The sequence below is a fragment of the Mytilus edulis genome, chromosome 5, assembly GCF_963676685.1.
Source record: "Mytilus edulis chromosome 5, xbMytEdul2.2, whole genome shotgun sequence".
Lineage (NCBI taxonomy): Eukaryota > Metazoa > Mollusca > Bivalvia > Mytilida > Mytilidae > Mytilus > Mytilus edulis.
The window spans coordinates 29,550,400-29,569,358 of record NC_092348.1 but is presented as its reverse complement, the minus strand read 5'-3'; the positions used below and the strand labels follow the sequence as shown (position 1 = coordinate 29,569,358).

At 33.0% G+C, this 18,959-nt stretch overlaps 1 protein-coding gene across 2 annotated transcripts; it reads left to right on the top strand.

The window, feature by feature from the left end:
* The first annotated feature begins 1,360 nt into the window (after positions 1 to 1,360).
* On the top strand, positions 1,361 to 18,688 carry LOC139523389 (leukocyte surface antigen CD53-like). 2 transcript variants are annotated; one of them, XM_071317400.1, is made up of 9 exons: positions 1,362 to 1,461; positions 3,757 to 3,827; positions 11,239 to 11,469; positions 12,726 to 12,800; positions 14,433 to 14,543; positions 15,153 to 15,353; positions 16,714 to 16,797; positions 17,927 to 17,994; positions 18,532 to 18,688. In XM_071317400.1, the coding sequence occupies exons 2-8, from the start codon at positions 3,768 to 3,770 to the stop codon at positions 17,987 to 17,989; spliced, it is 825 nt and encodes a 274-aa protein (XP_071173501.1). In that variant the 5' UTR covers positions 1,362 to 1,461; positions 3,757 to 3,767; the 3' UTR covers positions 17,990 to 17,994; positions 18,532 to 18,688. The 2 variants fall into 2 exon arrangements, with proteins under 2 accessions (XP_071173502.1, XP_071173501.1); XM_071317401.1 differs by lacking the exon at positions 17,927 to 17,994 and having other exon boundaries at positions 1,361 to 1,461.
* The last annotated feature ends 271 nt before the right edge of the window (positions 18,689 to 18,959 follow it).

The following is an 18,959-nucleotide window of genomic DNA, read 5'->3' as shown; positions in this document are numbered from 1 at the left end:
GTAAATAGGTACGGAATAAATTGCAAATATGTAATATTTAATGTCAATATTATATATTTAACAACTACGTAATTTTCCCTCGTTGTTTGTTTACTTGATACTAGTTCAGGTTAATGATCTTAAAATCGTTAGTGCAAACACGGGTGCAGTAGTATACTATAATCGTTTTCATAGCAGTGTGAACGAGAACATTTCAATTGTGAAATTGTGAACATATGTTCCCATAGTTCAGGACATTATTCATTTTATGTTGAAAAATACAGCCAAATTTTTTATGTTTATGCAGTGTCCTATATTTTGACTCTAGTGGAACCTTAATAAATCAATACTTTTCAATGAGAAGACATCATTTTGTGTGTCGCTTCTCTTCCTTCCACAATTAATCGACCATTATGACTCTGTGTCCTATAGGTACCATGCATTTGTCATCCTAGCTTATGAATATTCAGTTTGGGTTATTTTGGTAGGAAAACGAAAATAATGACATCCGGATATTGTTTCCGTCATCGAACGGACTTTTAAGTCATAGACACAACTTTCGTTTAATGCTGTTTGAAATTTTCTTGGTACTTGGGGACAGGACAAATATTTTAACATTTTTCTTTATCCTTTTATCATACTTATACAATGAACAAAGTATATTTGCTATTTACAATCAATTCCAAGTGTATGATATATTATAGAGTTTCAGAATATCAGTGACTGTTGTGGATAGTAAGTAAACTTTTAATAGGTAGTAAACAGCAAATACACTTTATTTTTAGTATATGTATGATCATGTTATACAGAAAAAGAGAAAACTAAAAATAACCGACTTTAGAAAAAGGAGTAGCGCTAAAAAAAATGTATCCTGTCACCACTGTACCTGCAGTCTGAGACTTCTGATACCTTGCCTTAATTTGCCTGAGTCATAAAATCGTTATGGAAAATTCATTCTACAACAATTAAAACTGCATCAAGCACTAAATACCCGCGATTTCGCGGGTGTGTTCTATTCTATATTTAAGAGAGGACTATTTTACTGTTGACAACTGTTTAATTGAAAAGATCACGTTATCAAAATTTTTACTGACCTGATTATTATTTTTCTTTCCGTCATTCTTTTTCGTTCTTATAGAAAATACATATCATTGAATTTAAATGTTTTCGTTTTAAAATGTTAACAAAAGTTTTCGTTTTCAATAGTCTAACTTGAATTACTTCAGTTTAATTTTTCACTTACATTTATTTCAAGATTTTTTAAATCAAATGGTCAAATAATAGTTCCATTAGATTACTTAACCTTATACGTGTCTGGGGGATTAAAGATTGAATTAAGATTATGTGTGACGAAAACAAATAATTAAATACATTTATTACTGGACAGAAGGAAAGGTCAGTGATTTAACTAAGTACTAAAACATATATGTTTACTGAATTCATTCATTCGAAGATATTTGGAATTATTAGTTTCAGTTTTTGGTAAGACAATTTCAATCTATCAGTTTTTTCAGTTTAAACAACATTTTATTCAAATAAATTGAATTGGATTGGGCAACAGGCATAGCCTATGTAAGCCCTCTCTACAAAACAAGGTACAATATATTACATTCAAACAAAGCAACACATACACAAACATAAGGACAATCTATCTCTCGAACTACCTAGCTGCTCATCTTTCTCAGTTGTGATGAACATCTTTCAATGATCTGCTCGTGTTTTGTCTGTCTAAGTGTCATCCAGTTTTATGTTGTTGAATGATTCGAGATAACTGGACATGCAAAGTCATTGTATACGTATTTGTGCCCATTCATTTTTAATTTTGGAAACAAGTGGAAAATAATATATAAAAAATATACTAAAGTATATCTAAATGTTTTAATTTTTATTTATACAGTCGAAATTTGGTGTCAATCTCTTCACATGATTCCCATTGGAACAATTTGGGGAATGAATATCATATTTCGTGCTTGTTGTACAAGTACTTTTTCAATTAAAAGGCAATGAAGGGTTCAATCTAGTTAAAAATACAAATTCCTTAAGTATAACCTCCTTCTTATATTTTTCATGATCGAATTTTTTTTCTTTCTTTTCCACCTTTGTTTCAATGATATGTCATATACTTATATAAAAACAAATTCTTATCATTAAGTTTTGGCGGTACATCTTTAAAGTTATGTCGGTCATTTATGTGTGAACATATATAAAAACAATGGCGAAAAGACACAGACACCAATGATTCTAATTTGAAACAGACGTACAATCATATGATTTTTTAAAACCTTTTAAAATACGATATTAAGAAATTCTATGACTTAGAAAAAGACATAAGCAATTTGAGAGCCGATGTCAGCATAACGGTCTTTCTGTTCTATTCGTATATTGACTTAATTTTTGTTATTGTTTTCAATATTTTGGCAAGGTTCCAATTTCAACAATACCAGAATTATTACCATATACATTTAACCCATATATTAAGTTTAAATGACGATTCACTAATGCAAAATCAAACAAAAGCGACGATCCCTAATATAAATATTGTGAAATATAAAACAAGCCATTACATAGTTAGTCAATTACATAGTTGCTGACTTGAAAATCAATTATCAAGGATAAAAAGATAAAAGCAGTTTAATGGTAAAACATTAACCAAAATTGTATAACAGTATAATCAATTAGATTAAAATATCGAAATTTAAAAATTCAATTGATACCTTGAACCTTTTTGTCTTATCACAACGAGTTTTTATTTCAAAAATATTTTTCCTTTCGAAAATACGTTTATGATACAAGTTGCTTTCAATACAGTTTGTAGAAGATTTCTCTTCTCAGGTCAAAAGTACCAGGATTATAATTTAGCAGGCCATACGCGCGTTTCGTCTACATAAGACACGTCAGTGACGCTCATATCAAAATAGTTATAAAGCCAAACAAGTACAAAGTTGAAGAGCATTGAGGATTCAAAATTCCAAAAAGTTGTACCAAATACGACTAAGGTAATCTATTTCTGGGACAAGAAAATCCTTAGTTTTTCGAAAAATTCTAAGTTTTGTAAACCGGAAATTTATAAAAATGACCACATAATTGATATTCATGTCATCACCGAAGTGCTGACTACTGGGCTGGTGATACCCTTGGAGACAAAACGTCCACCCGCAGTCACATCGAAATTTGGCAAATAAATGAATTCAAAGATGAATATCAGACTTTTATTTTAAATGTTATAAAACAGATAATTTGTTGTAGAACAAAAGATATATAATTGATTTCTCCAAAAAGCTAGGTAGGCGCAAAGATATTTACTGTCATATTCAAATTATGACTAACATGAAAAGTCAACTTAGATGATGTTAGCAAATTTGAGGAATTATATTAAACAAAATAAGAATAGCATTGCAAACTATAACAAATTATCTACCAAAAGTTTGTCGATGTAATATCTTTAAATAACAGATGAACTCGGGTAGATTCTGTTTATTCTTCAGAATCAGTTTAAATCTAAATTCAACTTTTTCTTAAGCGACTTCCGTTTCTGAGTGAAACAAATGTATGGACAGATGGTCATATCTACTTACAAAAAATATGATTATGTATTATGGAGAAGACTTCATAAGTATGATTTACTTGTGTCTAATCCATTTTGCTTTAATTCAGCAAATACAATATGTTTAAACTAAACAAAAAATAGGAGTGAAATGATTAAATTTGAATATTCCCAGTTTAACACTTTTATAATGAAACCATGTTCAACTTGAATTGCGTATAATTATTTTGCAGAAAATACAATCATGTGTTGGAGTGAAAAAGTGAGCAAGATTCTATTGATTGTGCTGAACATACTGTTTATGGTAAGCTCTGTCATGATTATTTATAACAGTAAATTCGTAACAAGCTACCTAATAAAATATACACAAACAAACATCTATTATACTAGTTGTGTCTGGTAAAAGGAAGGTAAATCACCGTATTACCTCTACTCCATGACTAAATATAACTAAAACACAAATATAAATTTGCCGACAGCCCGTCGAACGTGATAGACGCCGTATTTAATTTGTATCTCAAATAATTTCCAGCAGTACACATTTTAACAAATATTAAAACATATATACAATATTTCAAATATCAATGTATCCACAGTGTATTCGCTTAAATTTCTGAATGTTACCCTTCATAGATAGTCAAGGCCGTCCAGGAAAAACCAACAATCGTTCACATGATATATGAATATGAATGGAAACCTGTATCCGTGCCAATGCTCGAGCCTATCTCCGGATAAAAGTGGCGGACCACACCTTTAATTAGCAAATACATATACAAATACAAAATCAGAAAAAACAACTTTAATTGCAATCAGCAATTAAAGATAAAGGAGCTTACTATGTTGAACGACGGCTAGAAAGTGAAGCGCTTGAAAAAAACCAATATATCGAAAGACAAAATTCAACTTCTGATTGGTCAATTTTGTCATGCCTTATGAATATTTATGAAAAACGTAACGACAATACAATATTTTCCCGCTTTACTATACGAACCGCGGGAAAATACAAGTATTACCTCTACTCCATGACTAAATATAACTAAAACACAAATATAAATTTGCCGACAGCCCGTCGAACGTGATAGAAATATACAAAGAAAGGGTACACGATCCCAAATATGAAACTATAAACCTAAAACTGCCGTGTTTTTTCAAACACCTGTCGCTAACGTCTGCGTTAGCAGCCACTGTGGCACCACCTGATCTGAACGAGTGCAGACCTATGTTACAACCAGGACGAATAATTCTAATTCTCTTAAGAAGACACTCCCTAGCCGCCGTGTAACTGAGTTTCTTATCCTTATTTATCAATTTACACAACTCTCCTGACCTGTAGATAGGACGAAATAAAAATTTATTCTCATGACTACTAAAACCAGCCAAACGTGTGTATTTAACTAACATATTATAGGGACATGCGATTGTAGAACCTTTTGCTATTATAACCTCATTGCTTTGCCTGTATTGGTCAGTTTTGCTCTTAGTTATATGTAAAATCAGAAAAGAATCTTGTATATCAATGTCAAGGAAACGCAAAGAACTAAGTTCATCGTATCTAAGGAAACCTGCAAAACAAAGTAGCATCATAGTCAAATCTCTTAACACAAGTAGATCAGAACAATCTTTAAAATTATCACAAAGTTCTATCAAAACGTCTGTAGTTACTGGATCTTTCTTGTTAGTCTTCTTTGGCGCAACTCTTTTAGACGCTTCCAGTATTGAAGTAACAAAAGTGTTCGTGGTAGGATCTTTTAAACTGTTGATTTCGTGTGCCCATTTTATACCATATATTGCATTATACACCGGATGATAAGTGGAACCGTTGTTAACTAAGTCTGTAAGGTAAAGTGCGACGTGCACTGGTTGAGCTGGTAAAGCAACTTGTCCATGGAGAGATATGAAACGTTCCCATCTTTTAAAAGCATTAAAATAAGATTTGACTGTGTTGTCACTTCTGCTGTTTATTAAAAGTTCGCACATTTTTGGATAAAGCCCATAAAGATAACTGTCACCATCGATGCCGCTATTTCTAATGGCCTCCTTTACTGTACGATCTAATTTTGTCCCTGTTAAAAAAAGAATAATCATAAATATTTTGATCTAAAATTGTAGTCTTAAACCAATCAATCTAAATTTCAGAAATTGTTGTCCAAATATTCCGCTTTGACCGCGGCCTTCCTTGGTCAAGTTTTCTCCCTGAAAGAAAATGTGTGCAACTATGAAAACTTTCATGTTCCCTTTCTCATCTATTAACATAGGCCAGTACGGTGCAGAGGTCCACTCTGGTATAACTAAAGTAGCATTGCATTTTTCTTGTTTTAATTTGTTTAACACTTTAGGAATCAAATTTGGTGGTGGTACAAGCCAATTATTTTTACCTTTCCAATCAACTGTGAAAGCGTCAATACCTGATGTTCCTGGACACCAATATTTTGAATTGAAATGCTTACACTTGGTGTTGTAGTCATGTGCAAACCTATCGGCGTTGTGCGGACCCCACAAGTGATCTAGATATGTAAATATTTCGTCCTGTACCTCCCAATCATCACAATCTGACCGTCTACTTAACATGTCAGCGTGTGTGTTTTGTTCACGTGGAATCCAAACAGAACTTAATTTAATTGATTGATTCTTACAAATTTCATGTATTTGCATCACATTTTCATGTAGTGATGCTTTTCGACTTCCGACTCTGAGTATGTGCGTTACGTTTTTGTTATCTGTGTATACCCTAATGATTTTATCCTTTATTAAATTTGTAAAATTGTGTAATACTCTCTTTACTGCTACTAGCTCTCGCCAAGTTGAGCTTTTGTTTTGTTCATTTACTGACCAACTTCCAAACATTTCCAACGGTTCGTCCTTTGAACCTGCGGTCAAATGACCGCCAAAACCCTTGCCAGATGCATCACAGAACAAGTGATAATCTTGATCTTCATTAAATGTCAACTGACACAATTGAGATCCTGTCTCGTTTAAACTACATATATTTTGTAGCCAAAATGTGCACTCTTTAAGTGCTTCTGTACTAACTAGTACTTTAGCATTCCAACTTGCTCTATACAATATAGATTCATATAAATATCTAGTTCTTATTCGTGCCTGATCACCTAATACTGCCTGCATAGATATGATTTGGCCTACAATACTGGCCACAAATTTTACTCTGAATAGCCTAATACCACTTCTAAACTGGTAAATGAAAATAACCAAAGTGCCTTTCAATTTAGTTATGCGTTTCTCTGTGAGTCTTAAAACCCCTTCCGACATGTCCCATAAAAAACCTAACCATTCCAACGTTTGAACTGGCAACCAGTTGCATTTCTCATGTGCCAAAACAAATCCAAACCTTTCTAAATCGGATTTGATTGTTTCACTTGATTCTAAAGCACTATCAAAACTGTTACCTCCACCTAGGCCATCGTCCAAATACATAACGATTTTTATGCCTCTACCTCTCCAATGTTTAACGATCTCTCTCATTACTTTGCTAAATATATACCCACTAGAGGATAACCCGAATGGCAAAACATTATACTCATAGTATTCATTTGCCCATTTGAAACCTAAAAAAGTTGTATCTGCTTGACATATTTTTATGTGGTGATATGCACTTTTTAAATCGTAGGAAAATACATAGTTTCCCTTCTCAAACAACTGTCTGGCAGTTGTTGCGTCTTCATACTTGTGTTTGAATTTTACAATATGTGGGTTTAAATGCCTCGCATCTAAAACCAATCTTAATTTTGAGCCTTTATTATTTGCTACAGTTAATGGATTGACAACGTGAGGTTTACTTTTTACTCGACGTATGCAACCTTTTTCTAAAAGTTTCTCTATCTCATCGGCGACAAAATAAGAGTTGTCGCGTGCAGTTTTGTTGTTTTCTAATTCTGTTTCTCGAGGTACTGTGCTAAATGGTATTTTATACCCGTTTTCTATTATATCAACAACGAAAATTGTAGCACCTATCTCTTTCCACGAGTCTACCTTTTCTTTTAAATACCCTACACCTGTACCGTTACCTTGACATACATTAGTGTGTGTACTTTTCATTGATTTAAAATCAGCTGATATTTGTTTACATAACAGAGGTGCGCTCGATTCTATGCGACTAAAATTGTAAGTACTATTTATACTTATCTTATTCTTTTGTTCTGTTGTGGCTTTTGGACACTGCCTTATCCAATGCCCACTCTCGTGACAATAAAAGCATCTCCCAGGTCTTCCAAATCCACTGCTGACATTAACAGGTATCGACTGACTTCCCGTAGAATTTGATGTCGTTGGTTTGTTGTATGGAGTTGTCCTTTGGTCTGTACGTTTTTTCAGTTTTTCTTTTTTCATCTTGGTATCTGCCCGTGACTGTGCTTTGTACATTTTTCTTTCGTCCTCGGAATTCTCAGCCAAAGGATTAGCAATATACTCAGCTACTACCCGCCACCCTGCGTCTGACGAATCAGCTAATTTTATTAGCTTTTGTCTGTTCTTGATTATGTCCATACCTTCAGTTATCTTCCGTTTCGCGTTGTTAACATTTGTCTGACTGATGTTGTCTGCTTCCATCTCGGTTGTGGCCTCCCTCATCTTCACGAATACTTTGTGGTTGTGTTTGTACTGCTCTTCATTACCTCTTTTGCGGAACTTATATGTGTCGGACATATTTTCATCTATCTTGGCTATCTGTGTGTCTGACAAGGATTTCTGGTTTTCCTGAATTCTTCTTTGGAAACCGTCTAAACGAGACTCTAGTAAAGTTGTCATATTGTCCAATAACTTTTCTTGGGTGTTTTGTACAGCATTATGCACTTCGGCACGTATAGTTTGTTGAATATCGGCGTCCATGCAGCTTACTATGTTGAACGACGGCTAGAAAGTGAAGCGCTTGAAAAAAACCAATATATCGAAAGACAAAATTCAACTTCTAATTGGTCAATTTTGTCATGCCTTATGAATATTTATGAAAAACGTAACGACAATACAATATTTTCCCGCTTTACTATACGAACCGCGGGAAAATACAATTATCCTGCAATAAGCCATCTATTGTGCAAATAACAGGTATACAAATAAATTATTGATTTATTCGTACATGTACGAATAAAATCTCATATTACCCCGCTTCCATGGTGAGCACGAGGTAATGTGGATTTTTCTTTTCGGCGGTCCGTGTTTAAACTGTCGATTTCATTGAAAATTAGAGGCAATAATTTACATTTGAAAACGAAATGTTTAAGAGTTGCGTGTAAATTCTATCTCACTTTTGAATTATAGTTTTTCATGTGTGACGTCATGCTGTTTCTAAATTTCATAAATTCAAATGTGGCATAACGTTTGCCTTTTCGCCATCGTATGTGACGTCATTTTTTTTAATTGCGTTGACGCCTGGACTGATTCGGGTGTGTCTATGCTGTATTGAACTTGGCATCATGTATTCGGGTTTAGTTTTCTGTAATAAGTTAATACTTCAGTTTCATTATGAATATATCTTTCACATTCATTTGTTCAAATTTACTGTTTGCAATACTAGTAGCATGAATCGTTCTATATAAAAGTGTTCTTATCCCGGGCATAAAAACAATTTGGCAAAACCTTTTCAACTTTTGATCTTCAATGCTGTACAACTTTGTACTTTTTTCAATTTCGATCTTTTATATCTGGGCGTTATGTATTCGGGTTTAGTTTTCTGTAATTAGTTAATACTTTAGTTTCATTATGTATATCTCTTTCATATTCATTTGATAAAATTTACTGTTTGCAATAGCATGAATTGTTCTATATAATAAGAATGTTCTTATCCCGGGCATACAAACAATGCCGTATTTGGCAAAACCTTTTCAACTTTTGATCTTCAGTGCTGTACAACTTTGTACTTTTTTCACTTTCGATCTTTTATATCTGGGCGTCACTATTGAGTCTTGTGTGGACTAGACGCGTTTTGGCGTATTGAATTTTAAACCTGATGCTTTTTGTTATCTATTAATCATGCTTTTCTTTGTCTAATATGGTCTCCTTTTTATTTGCATTGTAGTCCTGTAATATTATGTTGTCATTTCAATGTTATATTTAACTTTGCCATTAAAGTGCGAGGTTTGGCATGCCATAAAACCAGGTTCAACCCACCACTTTTATTCCCCTTTAAAAGTGTCCTGTACCAAGTCAGGAAGATGGCCATTGTTATAATATTGTTCGTTTCTGTGTGTGTGTTGCATTTTAACGTTGAGTCGTTTGTGTTTTCTCTTATTTTTTAGATAAGACGTGGCACGGTACTTGTCTATCCCAAATTCATGTATAAGGTTTTGATGTTATATTTGTTATTCTCGTGTTGTTTTGTCTATTGCTTGGTCCGTTTCTGTGTGTGTTGCGTTTCGGTGTTGTGTCGTTGTTCTCCTCTTATATTTAATGCGTTTCCCTCGGTTTTAGTTTGTTACCCCGATTTTGTTTTTTGTCCATGGATTTATGAGTTTTGAACAGCCGTATACTACTGTTGCCTTTATTTAGGATAAAAACAATATATTTACATTGAAGACCTGTTGGTTACCTTCTGCTGTTGTCTGTTCTATGGTCGGGTTGTTGTCTCTTTGACACATTCCCCATTTCCATTCTAAATTTTACATTGTCGGAAAATATATAATTTATTTGTACTCGCTACGAAACATGAGAAAAGCTCGGCGGGGCCTCGCTTTTCGCCCATTTTCTAAAGCTCATATTAATACTCGCTACGAAACAGGAGAAAAGCTCGGCAGAGCCTCGCTTTTTCGTCCTGTTTCTAAAGCTCGTACAAATAAATTTTACATTTTCCGACAATGTACATATATTGTATATTTAAAATGCTTGTTCAATATTAGTTATCAATGATATATATGAGGAATGGATGAATGGAGGGCTGTTTAACGTCCAGTAGCAAATTAGATGTGTATTCAATACAAAGAACATGTTATTTTTTTTTCAAATCAAACTTTTATTGCTATATAAATCAACTTATACGATTTGTGACAAAAACAATGTGGTATAAATGTGAACGCTAGTTTGTACTAGACCGACACGCCGTGCCGGAATTTTAATGCTAGTTCACAATGTAGCACAGTCCACAGGAAGGTGCTTCAGAGCCGACCATTTTCTCTTACTCCTTAATGCCTCGAGCACAACAGAGAAGCAGCGAATACCAATATTAGAGTATTTGATTTTAAAGGCGTTAAAACGAAAATTATTCTGTTCAGTAAATTTGTGAATTGGAATTAATAAAAAATAAATGGTTTATTTAGTCTTAACCATATTGACAGTTTGAAAACCAGGGCCAAAATCTAACAGAATATACGCGTGGATATCACGTACAAAACATAAAAAAATGTACTTGAATATGTATATCATATATGTACAACATACAACGTAGTTCATATATATTGATACAATATACCCTTCCGAGATTAAAACAACTAATGTAAACCGAAAAGCAATCATATGAGACAGCAACTTATGAAAATTATAAGACTACAAGAAACTTTAAGCGGTTAAGGACAACCACATATAAAATATGAAATGGTTAGAATATTAAAGAGTGCTTTGAATTACATCCTCTCTACATTTAGTCAGTGGTGTACCAGTACAACATTAGAACAAAATGTATGCATAGGTTAAAATGTAGGGTTTTTTAATTGATTTTCCTCTCTATCGTTTCAAGTCATCACTATATTCATTTATTTATCATTTACTTGTAGCTCCTTGGTTTGGGAATATTGATCCCTGGGTTGCTGATGATATTAAATGTCGACATTATCAATGACAAAATCTTACCATTGATGCAGCAGGTATCAATTGGTACATCTAACCTTGGTGACCTAGCTCAAGGTCTGTCGATAACCTTGATCGTCCTGGGAGGATTTGTGCTGATTGTAGCAACTTTTGGTGCTTGTGGTGCGTGCTGTCAGAACAAAGTGTGTCTGATTGTAGTAAGTATGAAAACAAAAAGAGATAAATTTGAGTAAAAGGAGAAAGATGACAGACAAGAAAACTCAAAGATGATCATTATGCAACTGTTTATAATAGTTTTAGTAAAATTGATTTGCACGTACTTGTCCATTGAATTTAACTTTACAAAAAAATGTATTGATATATCTCCAGAAAGGTTGTTTGTTACGTTTATAGTTTCAGAGAAGTAAGAGTTAATTAAACAAGGGAATACCAGGGGCGGATCCAGCCATTTTAAAAAGGGGGGTTCCCAACCCAGAGTAAAGGGGGGGGGTCCAGCTATATGCTCCCTTTCAAAGCATTGATCGGCCAAAAAAAGGGGGGTTCCAACCCCCGGAACCCCCCTCTGAATACGATACAAAATGTTGAATTTTTCATAGCATTCCTAATTTTTAAATGATATTTCATTTGCTGATTCCTATAAAATCATTGCTACATGTATATGTATAGACTACTCTTTCAAGAAAAATACGTGGTGTATTTTCGCATTCAATAAGAGTTTGGGTTTTTTTCTTCAATTGTTCATTGTCGACATTTTACTATTGCAATTCGCTGCGTCTAGCATTTCCATTTTGTTTTATCTTTTTAATATGTTTCAAAACGTACTGTATGTGTTTTTTTTATTTTTAACTTTTTGGCATACCTGCTGAAGTCTATTCAAGAAATACTGATGTTGGCATCGAATTAGGTATTGTTTATGATATTCCTTCATGTTTTAGATATCAACAATTTAAATTAGAATAAAAACAGAATCAACAGATGTTTTCATGTTGTGTTATTAACATGATAAATAGAGAATAATACATGGCAAAATCCGTATCACATGCCGTATCATCCCGAGATACCAATATCAGCCAGAGGGCCTTTTTTAAATCTTTTTTATGCATGTTTTATACGCTTTATCCTATATTTCAACAGGAGACTATATATAAATTTCTTTCTGATCCCTAGCATCTTGGTTACCTTCAGTTCAACTTTTGTTTTGTTTTAAAAGCTTTAGAAGAACTGCCCAATTACTTATCCGTAGCACCTGGGTAACCTTACAATTTGCGTGCTGTGTTTTGAAATTTGTTTTTTTATTGTATTTTTTTGTTTGTTTTGTATGGTATTTCATTGAGTTCTTTTTTATAGCTGCATTTCGTGTGTCAGAAATATGAAAACTCGACGTTTGTGACGTCACATTCCAATATATTATGTCAGTTATGATATCTGAAAATAATCTTTCTCTGTATTTCAGTACGCCATTGCAGTGGGGATTCTGTTTGTTGGTAAACTTGTCATTGTGATACTGTGGTTTGTAATGAATGATACGGTAAGTTGGATAAATCTGCCATGTTGTAAAACACAAAATCGTATTATTTCCCTTTCATAGGATCAAATTCAAATTCAAGTTTGTAATCATTACAATGTATGCTTAGTTTTTGGTTCCAGCCATTTTCAATAAAATATGATCGCTATCTAGTTCATGTATACCCCCTGTCACCATTTATTCTGATTTGTATAATCATTTTGTATAAAAAAAATAGATTAAGGAAAACTCTAACCAAGTCTTATTATTTCTGAATATTAATAAAAATCATAAAATAGCATAAGCAGAAATAATAATTACGTTATAAAAAGTAGCTTCCTGAATCAGAAACTGTATAATGATAACTTAAAATTGATAAAAATGGGAAACCACGTTGTTTTAAAATTGTCGTCACCTCAACAATATTTGATTTTTAAGAACAAAGCAAGGTTAAAAATGAAGAAAATAGAAATAAGGATATTCAATTTTCGGTACATCATTTATAGACTCTTGTTTCCTCATTGTTTTTAGTTGTTGGTTAAAAAGAATCTCAATGTCGCCTTTTTTCGTAAGCATGCAACAATGACACGAAAAAACAAGAATGTGTCCCTAGTTCACGGATGCCCCAATCGGACTATCATTTTCTATGTTCTGAACCGTGAAATTGCAGGCAGAACTCAAATTTGGCAAAAAATTAGAGACATCATTATCATAAGTAACATGTATGCTAAGTTTCAAGTTGATTTGACTTTAACTTTATCAAAAACTACCTCGACCAAAAACTTTAACCTGAAGCGGGACAGACGGACGAACGGACGAACGAAAAGGCGGACGAACAGACGGACGGACGCACAGACCAGAAGTCATAATGTCCATAAACGGGGCATAAGAATAGATTAGGAAAATTGCAAGTAAGAGTTATTTATTGTTACTGGCACAAGGGCGGCAACACTGAACGCAGTTTTATATTGATACGAACCATGTTATTTCCCTTTAATCATTCGTTGTCCTCTCATTGTATTTATGATTGAATCCTAAAAATCATAACTCCGCAACAATGCAACGCCAAATCAGAAAGCACAATTCTGAGAGTACATGTAGTTACGGAAAGCTAGTTCCAAGCTAATAACAACAAGTAAAAAATATGATGTATATCAGACTGTTCAAAGCAAACATTGAAACAATTTCAAGATATGGTAAATATTTTCGAATAATGGAAGTTGATTCAAGCGTGTGGGTTGACTGTAATTACAGCAAATGTCTGGCAATGTTGCTTATCTTCTTCTCTTTTATTTCACTGTAATCTTTAAAACTACTGCCCATCAATTGATAGATAAAGATGCCAAGGATATGGGGAAATTAAGTTTGATAAAATTGAGAATAGGAATGGGAAATGTATCAAAGAGACAGCAACCCGACCAAAGAGCAGATAACAGCCGAAGGCTAAAGATGTATATTTACAAAACAAAAATCTTACCTTTAAGTTTCCATGAACAAGTCACTGTTTTCATACCAAAGCATAATTTCTATCATAATAAAAAAAAAAAATGAAATAGTTTGAAATCTTTTTTATTGCGTTAAAAGGGGTGGGGTAGCATATTAGCAACTCAATGCAAACCAAACAACTGATTGATACATTTTGTATTTTTTTTACAGATTGTGAATTCACTGAAGTCTGAATTAAAGTCAGCGCTCCTGAACAAGTATAGTCATGACGATCTTACCTCCAGTGAAGTATCAACTTCTTGGAACTACCTCTTCATTAAGGTAATATTCTAAAATTTATCTACAATTCAATTGTGGAATTGTTTTTAATTCGCTTGGTCAGTTAACAGAGTCGTCGCAAATATAAAGTATATACAGTATATATAAAAACATTCGAAACAAAATGTATAGTTGCTATAATCTTAAAGATAAAGTGATGTAGTGTATGATGGCAAATAAGACCAGTCAAATTTCACAGCAGCTTCTATGTTCTACTCATACTTCTTATCTAGAAGTCCACCTTGAAATGATACTTTATGTAAACAACAGCATATCAATCAATCACTCGTTAGTTTCTTTTACTGTTAGGTATATTACTGCGCATTTACTTGTGAATTTCTATCTGTGCTATTCAATCATTTCAACCTCTTTTTGAAGACCGACCTACTAGAAGCCTTATCATTATGATTTAAATGATATATACGTTATATTTTATATTAATGAGAATGAAAATATGCATACTTCAATGCATCTGCACTGTAATAGTATAACACTTGTAATAATATTTCGTTGCCAATAAGGAATTCATTTGTATAAAAAAAATATGCTTGTATGTTTGCGGGATGCAAAGAATATTTAAACAGTAGTTTGAAAACTTCTTTACATTTCCAGCTCGAGTGTTGTGGAGTTGACGCCGTGACATCAGCAACAAATGACTTTGATTCAACATCCTGGCAAACTGGAAGTCCAAACACCGACATTCCATTGGGCTGTTGTCCTGGTGTTACCATAGAGTCCTATCTGTCTGCTTCTGCAACAAATGCTGGATGTCCATCAAGTTCAGGGTCAGCTCCTGTTGGTCAGTACTCTAAGGTAAGGCTATTTCAATCATGCAAATATGCAGTAAAGATCATAATCTCGTCGGTATTCTGGACGAACCAAATTGAATATTAATAGCAGACGAGCAAAACAGTATATCACAAGACAATAACAAAAGCTGGGAACAAAGTCATATTTTATAATACAAGCAGCATTTAAAATCGAGGTACTCATAACTTACATTGAGTGCAAATTAAAAATGATAACAACACGTTACTGCGTTCGAGTTGCTAATATTTGACAGCCGAGGATGTATAAGAATTAAGGGGTAAAAAACTACATAAATATATCACCAACCGATACCTTAAAATAGCCAAACCCATCTCAGGTCAACTTGGCCTGAAAGAGTTTAAACCTTAGTTTCTTTATAATTTCAAAATTTGTAAACGGACAATTTTAGAAAGTTTTATTATTAATCATGTCAGTATCGAAGTTTTGACTACTGAGCTGATGATACGCCCGGGGACTGATAGTCCAACAGCAGAGGTATCGAGTCAAACTCTGAGACTATGGTAACATCATGCTACGCTTCTTTTTGTAGAGAAAGGGAAGTATGACAAGAACGATAACGCTGTATGGGGTTTGGTATAGAGCTAGTGCTGTACAAATGAAGAAAAAAACACGTTATCAATTGTATGCGTATACATTCGTACATTTGTATATGTGTACTGGTTAAATGCAATTGACCTAGCTTATCTCATCAATTTTCCTTTACTTGAAAATTGTTGATTTATTATATCACCTTTTATTGTTTACTACATAACCATACCAAGTCGATTGATATTAATATATAATAAGTGTTTTATTTGTTTATACTTTCGTTGCCGTGGTAATAATGGAATTTACCACTACGTTATTACATAATAATTCATTAAGATAATTTCTCTTGACAATGGATAAAACTCGAAACAATTCAAGGCGAAAAAAATAATGTCACAAATTCAATTTCCAATATAGTTGAGGAATTTTATCTATCGATGTGCGTATTACATGAAAAGATCAACAAGTTTTAGTCTTTATAAAAAAGCATTAAAGTACATAGAAAATGAGAAATTTTTAACTTCATGTTTTTTAAAAGTTTACAATTAAATTTATTTTTACTCATTTCATTTTTGTATGTTGTACCGCTTAAAGCTAGTGCAACACATACATACATGTATCTAAAACGCATAAAATTGTAATAATTATTCTAATTTTTAACACCAACATGGTTATCATAATATATCTCTGTGTTTTAGTATGCCATGAAGTCGGAATTTTATTTCTATCCACACCTTACATTGTATCGTATCCCTCATAACATCATCCTCACCTACAAGTTAACCTTTGACCCATGCATTGTTACTTCTTTCAGGGTTGTTATGATGCCGTTTATGACTTGATCAGAAGTTACACGATAGCTTTTATAGTGTTTTTGGTTATTATCTTATTGGTAGAGGTAAGTCAAATAAGCACATTTTTATCTTTCTGTGACAATGTTTTACTCTCGGTTTTACCCAAATTCTCAAGCAGTTCCAGATCCGATCTGCATAGTACCGGAACGATATCGACTTTGATTGTATATGAAATAAGTTTTGGGATGTACATGAAAAAGAAAACTTCAAGAGTTCATACAAATTTTTGATAAAAATAACGAATACTAGGGTACAAATTAAGTTTTAAAAAAAAGTTGGAAGATACCAAAGTAATATTCAAACTCATAATATAAAAAAGATGTAGTAATGTAGTATGATTGCCAAACATTCGTTTATTATTTTGTAAATGGATAAGTCGTTAGTTTTCTTGTTTGAATTGCTAAATGCATGTCATTTTGGGGCCTTTTATATTTGACTATTTGCTCATTGTTAAAGGACGTACTATGTCATTTTGGTCTCTTGCGGAGAGTTGTTTTGGTTTTCTGAAAGTCTTTTACAAGTATACTATGGAGCGCAGTTACCCTCAATTTTCAATGTAAACATATGAACAAATAAATTTTGGCTCAAAACCGTCTTCACATGTTTTTTCAACAACAAAAAAAGACAACACGTTATCAATGTCATGCGTCCGAAACGCTTTTCTGGGGTTACATTCATCAGGAACGCTCAACACCGAATATTTCAATTTCGAAATCTGAAAAATAAGTTTTATTTCTGCAAATTTGCTAGTTAGGTTAAGTAACAATGACATCAAAGCACCAATTTTGTGTCAAGAAAGGTATTTTGAACTTACGTTCTAAATTAGAGTGGATGAACTGGTGACCTGAAACTTGCATAATCAATGACATTGCGACCATAATTTTTTTTTTTGGAAAAAACATAAAGCCCCCCTTGAAGTTAAATGGTCGTTCTTAATCATCTTCAAATAAAATGCGCGATAGATGAGATGATGAATAAACGGACATTTAGATGCCTGTATACACCCGCTTATTAATACCGGGTAAATTAATATCATTGCAGTATAGTGCTATTTGTTTACTTGTCGTCAAATAGTTATGATATTTCACCAAGCGTATAATTGCCAAGTAAAAGACCATTATTACACGTTACTTAATTTGTTCTTACAAAATATGTTCTATTTTCTTTACACAGATTGCCACAATAGCGAGCGCTCTTATAATATGTAAACGGGCTAATAAAGATCAAATAGTGTAATACATGTACGTCAATATTGTTTACTCTTACAGCATCTTTGAATTTGCCTTTAACATCACAGTTTTGCATTTTGGAAAACACTAATAACACGCCTACTATATTTGCAAATATTATAGTGTTCCCTAAAACACCTCATCCCATAAAACAAAACGGATTATTTTATATTAAATTAAAGAACTTTACACATTTAGTTTGCACCAATTGTTTGTTTCTCATCACTAACAAATGTTCTTCGATATTCCGAATGTTGATTTTTATATAAATCTTGAAAATCAGTTTATTTATAATGCATTCCAAGCTTAATGTAAATACTATTCAAAGTAAATAGTCATAGTTGGAAATATTAATGTTTGATCCACTCGAATTCGCTCGAATTTAAAGCCCACCTTCAAAGTTTATATATGATGTAATTATCTAAATGATAGATCTGAAAAATGTATTTCTTACTCAAAACCTGGACAAGAGAAGCCCTCATGTATATTTTGATAGTTTGAAAATTGATAATGGTTGTAGTGTTTATTTTTATAATGATATATTTGCAGGTTCTCGGGATCACAGCAGCTATATCATTATGTAAAAAGACAGGTGGAAAGAGTGTATGAGGTGCTGCGAGAGCACGAACAAATGTCACACATTAAGACTTGCATGCGATATAAATACTCATGTTTATTTCTTGAATATATTATTTCCTAAACGAAATCTCACAGTTGTAATTATATTCTTATATGGTAACATCCCCTCGGTTTGGTTTGTCTTCTTATTCGATCTATGAGATTTTGGCATTCGTAAACTACTGTTGCCTTTATGTTTAATGTTTCTATAATAAAAAGAATTATGTATGTAAAATTAGTTAATATGACATCCTAAAAGAAGAAAAAAGCAAATGAATTTGATATTGAACCACCATTAGGATCTAGATATATTCCAAAGAAAGTGTCCTGGTATTAATATTTATCAAAGGTACCAGGCT

Bases quoted from the DNA above. Each gene is read 5' to 3' on its own strand.
- LOC139523389 (XM_071317400.1), top strand. From the start codon at position 3,768: ATGTGTTGGAGTGAAAAAGTGAGCAAGATTCTATTGATTGTGCTGAAC. The intron at 3,828-11,238 runs GTAAGCTCTGTC...ATTTACTTGTAG, and splicing joins TGCTGAACATACTGTTTATG to CTCCTTGGTTTGGGAATATT. The intron at 11,470-12,725 runs GTAAGTATGAAA...TCTGTATTTCAG, and splicing joins ACAAAGTGTGTCTGATTGTA to TACGCCATTGCAGTGGGGAT.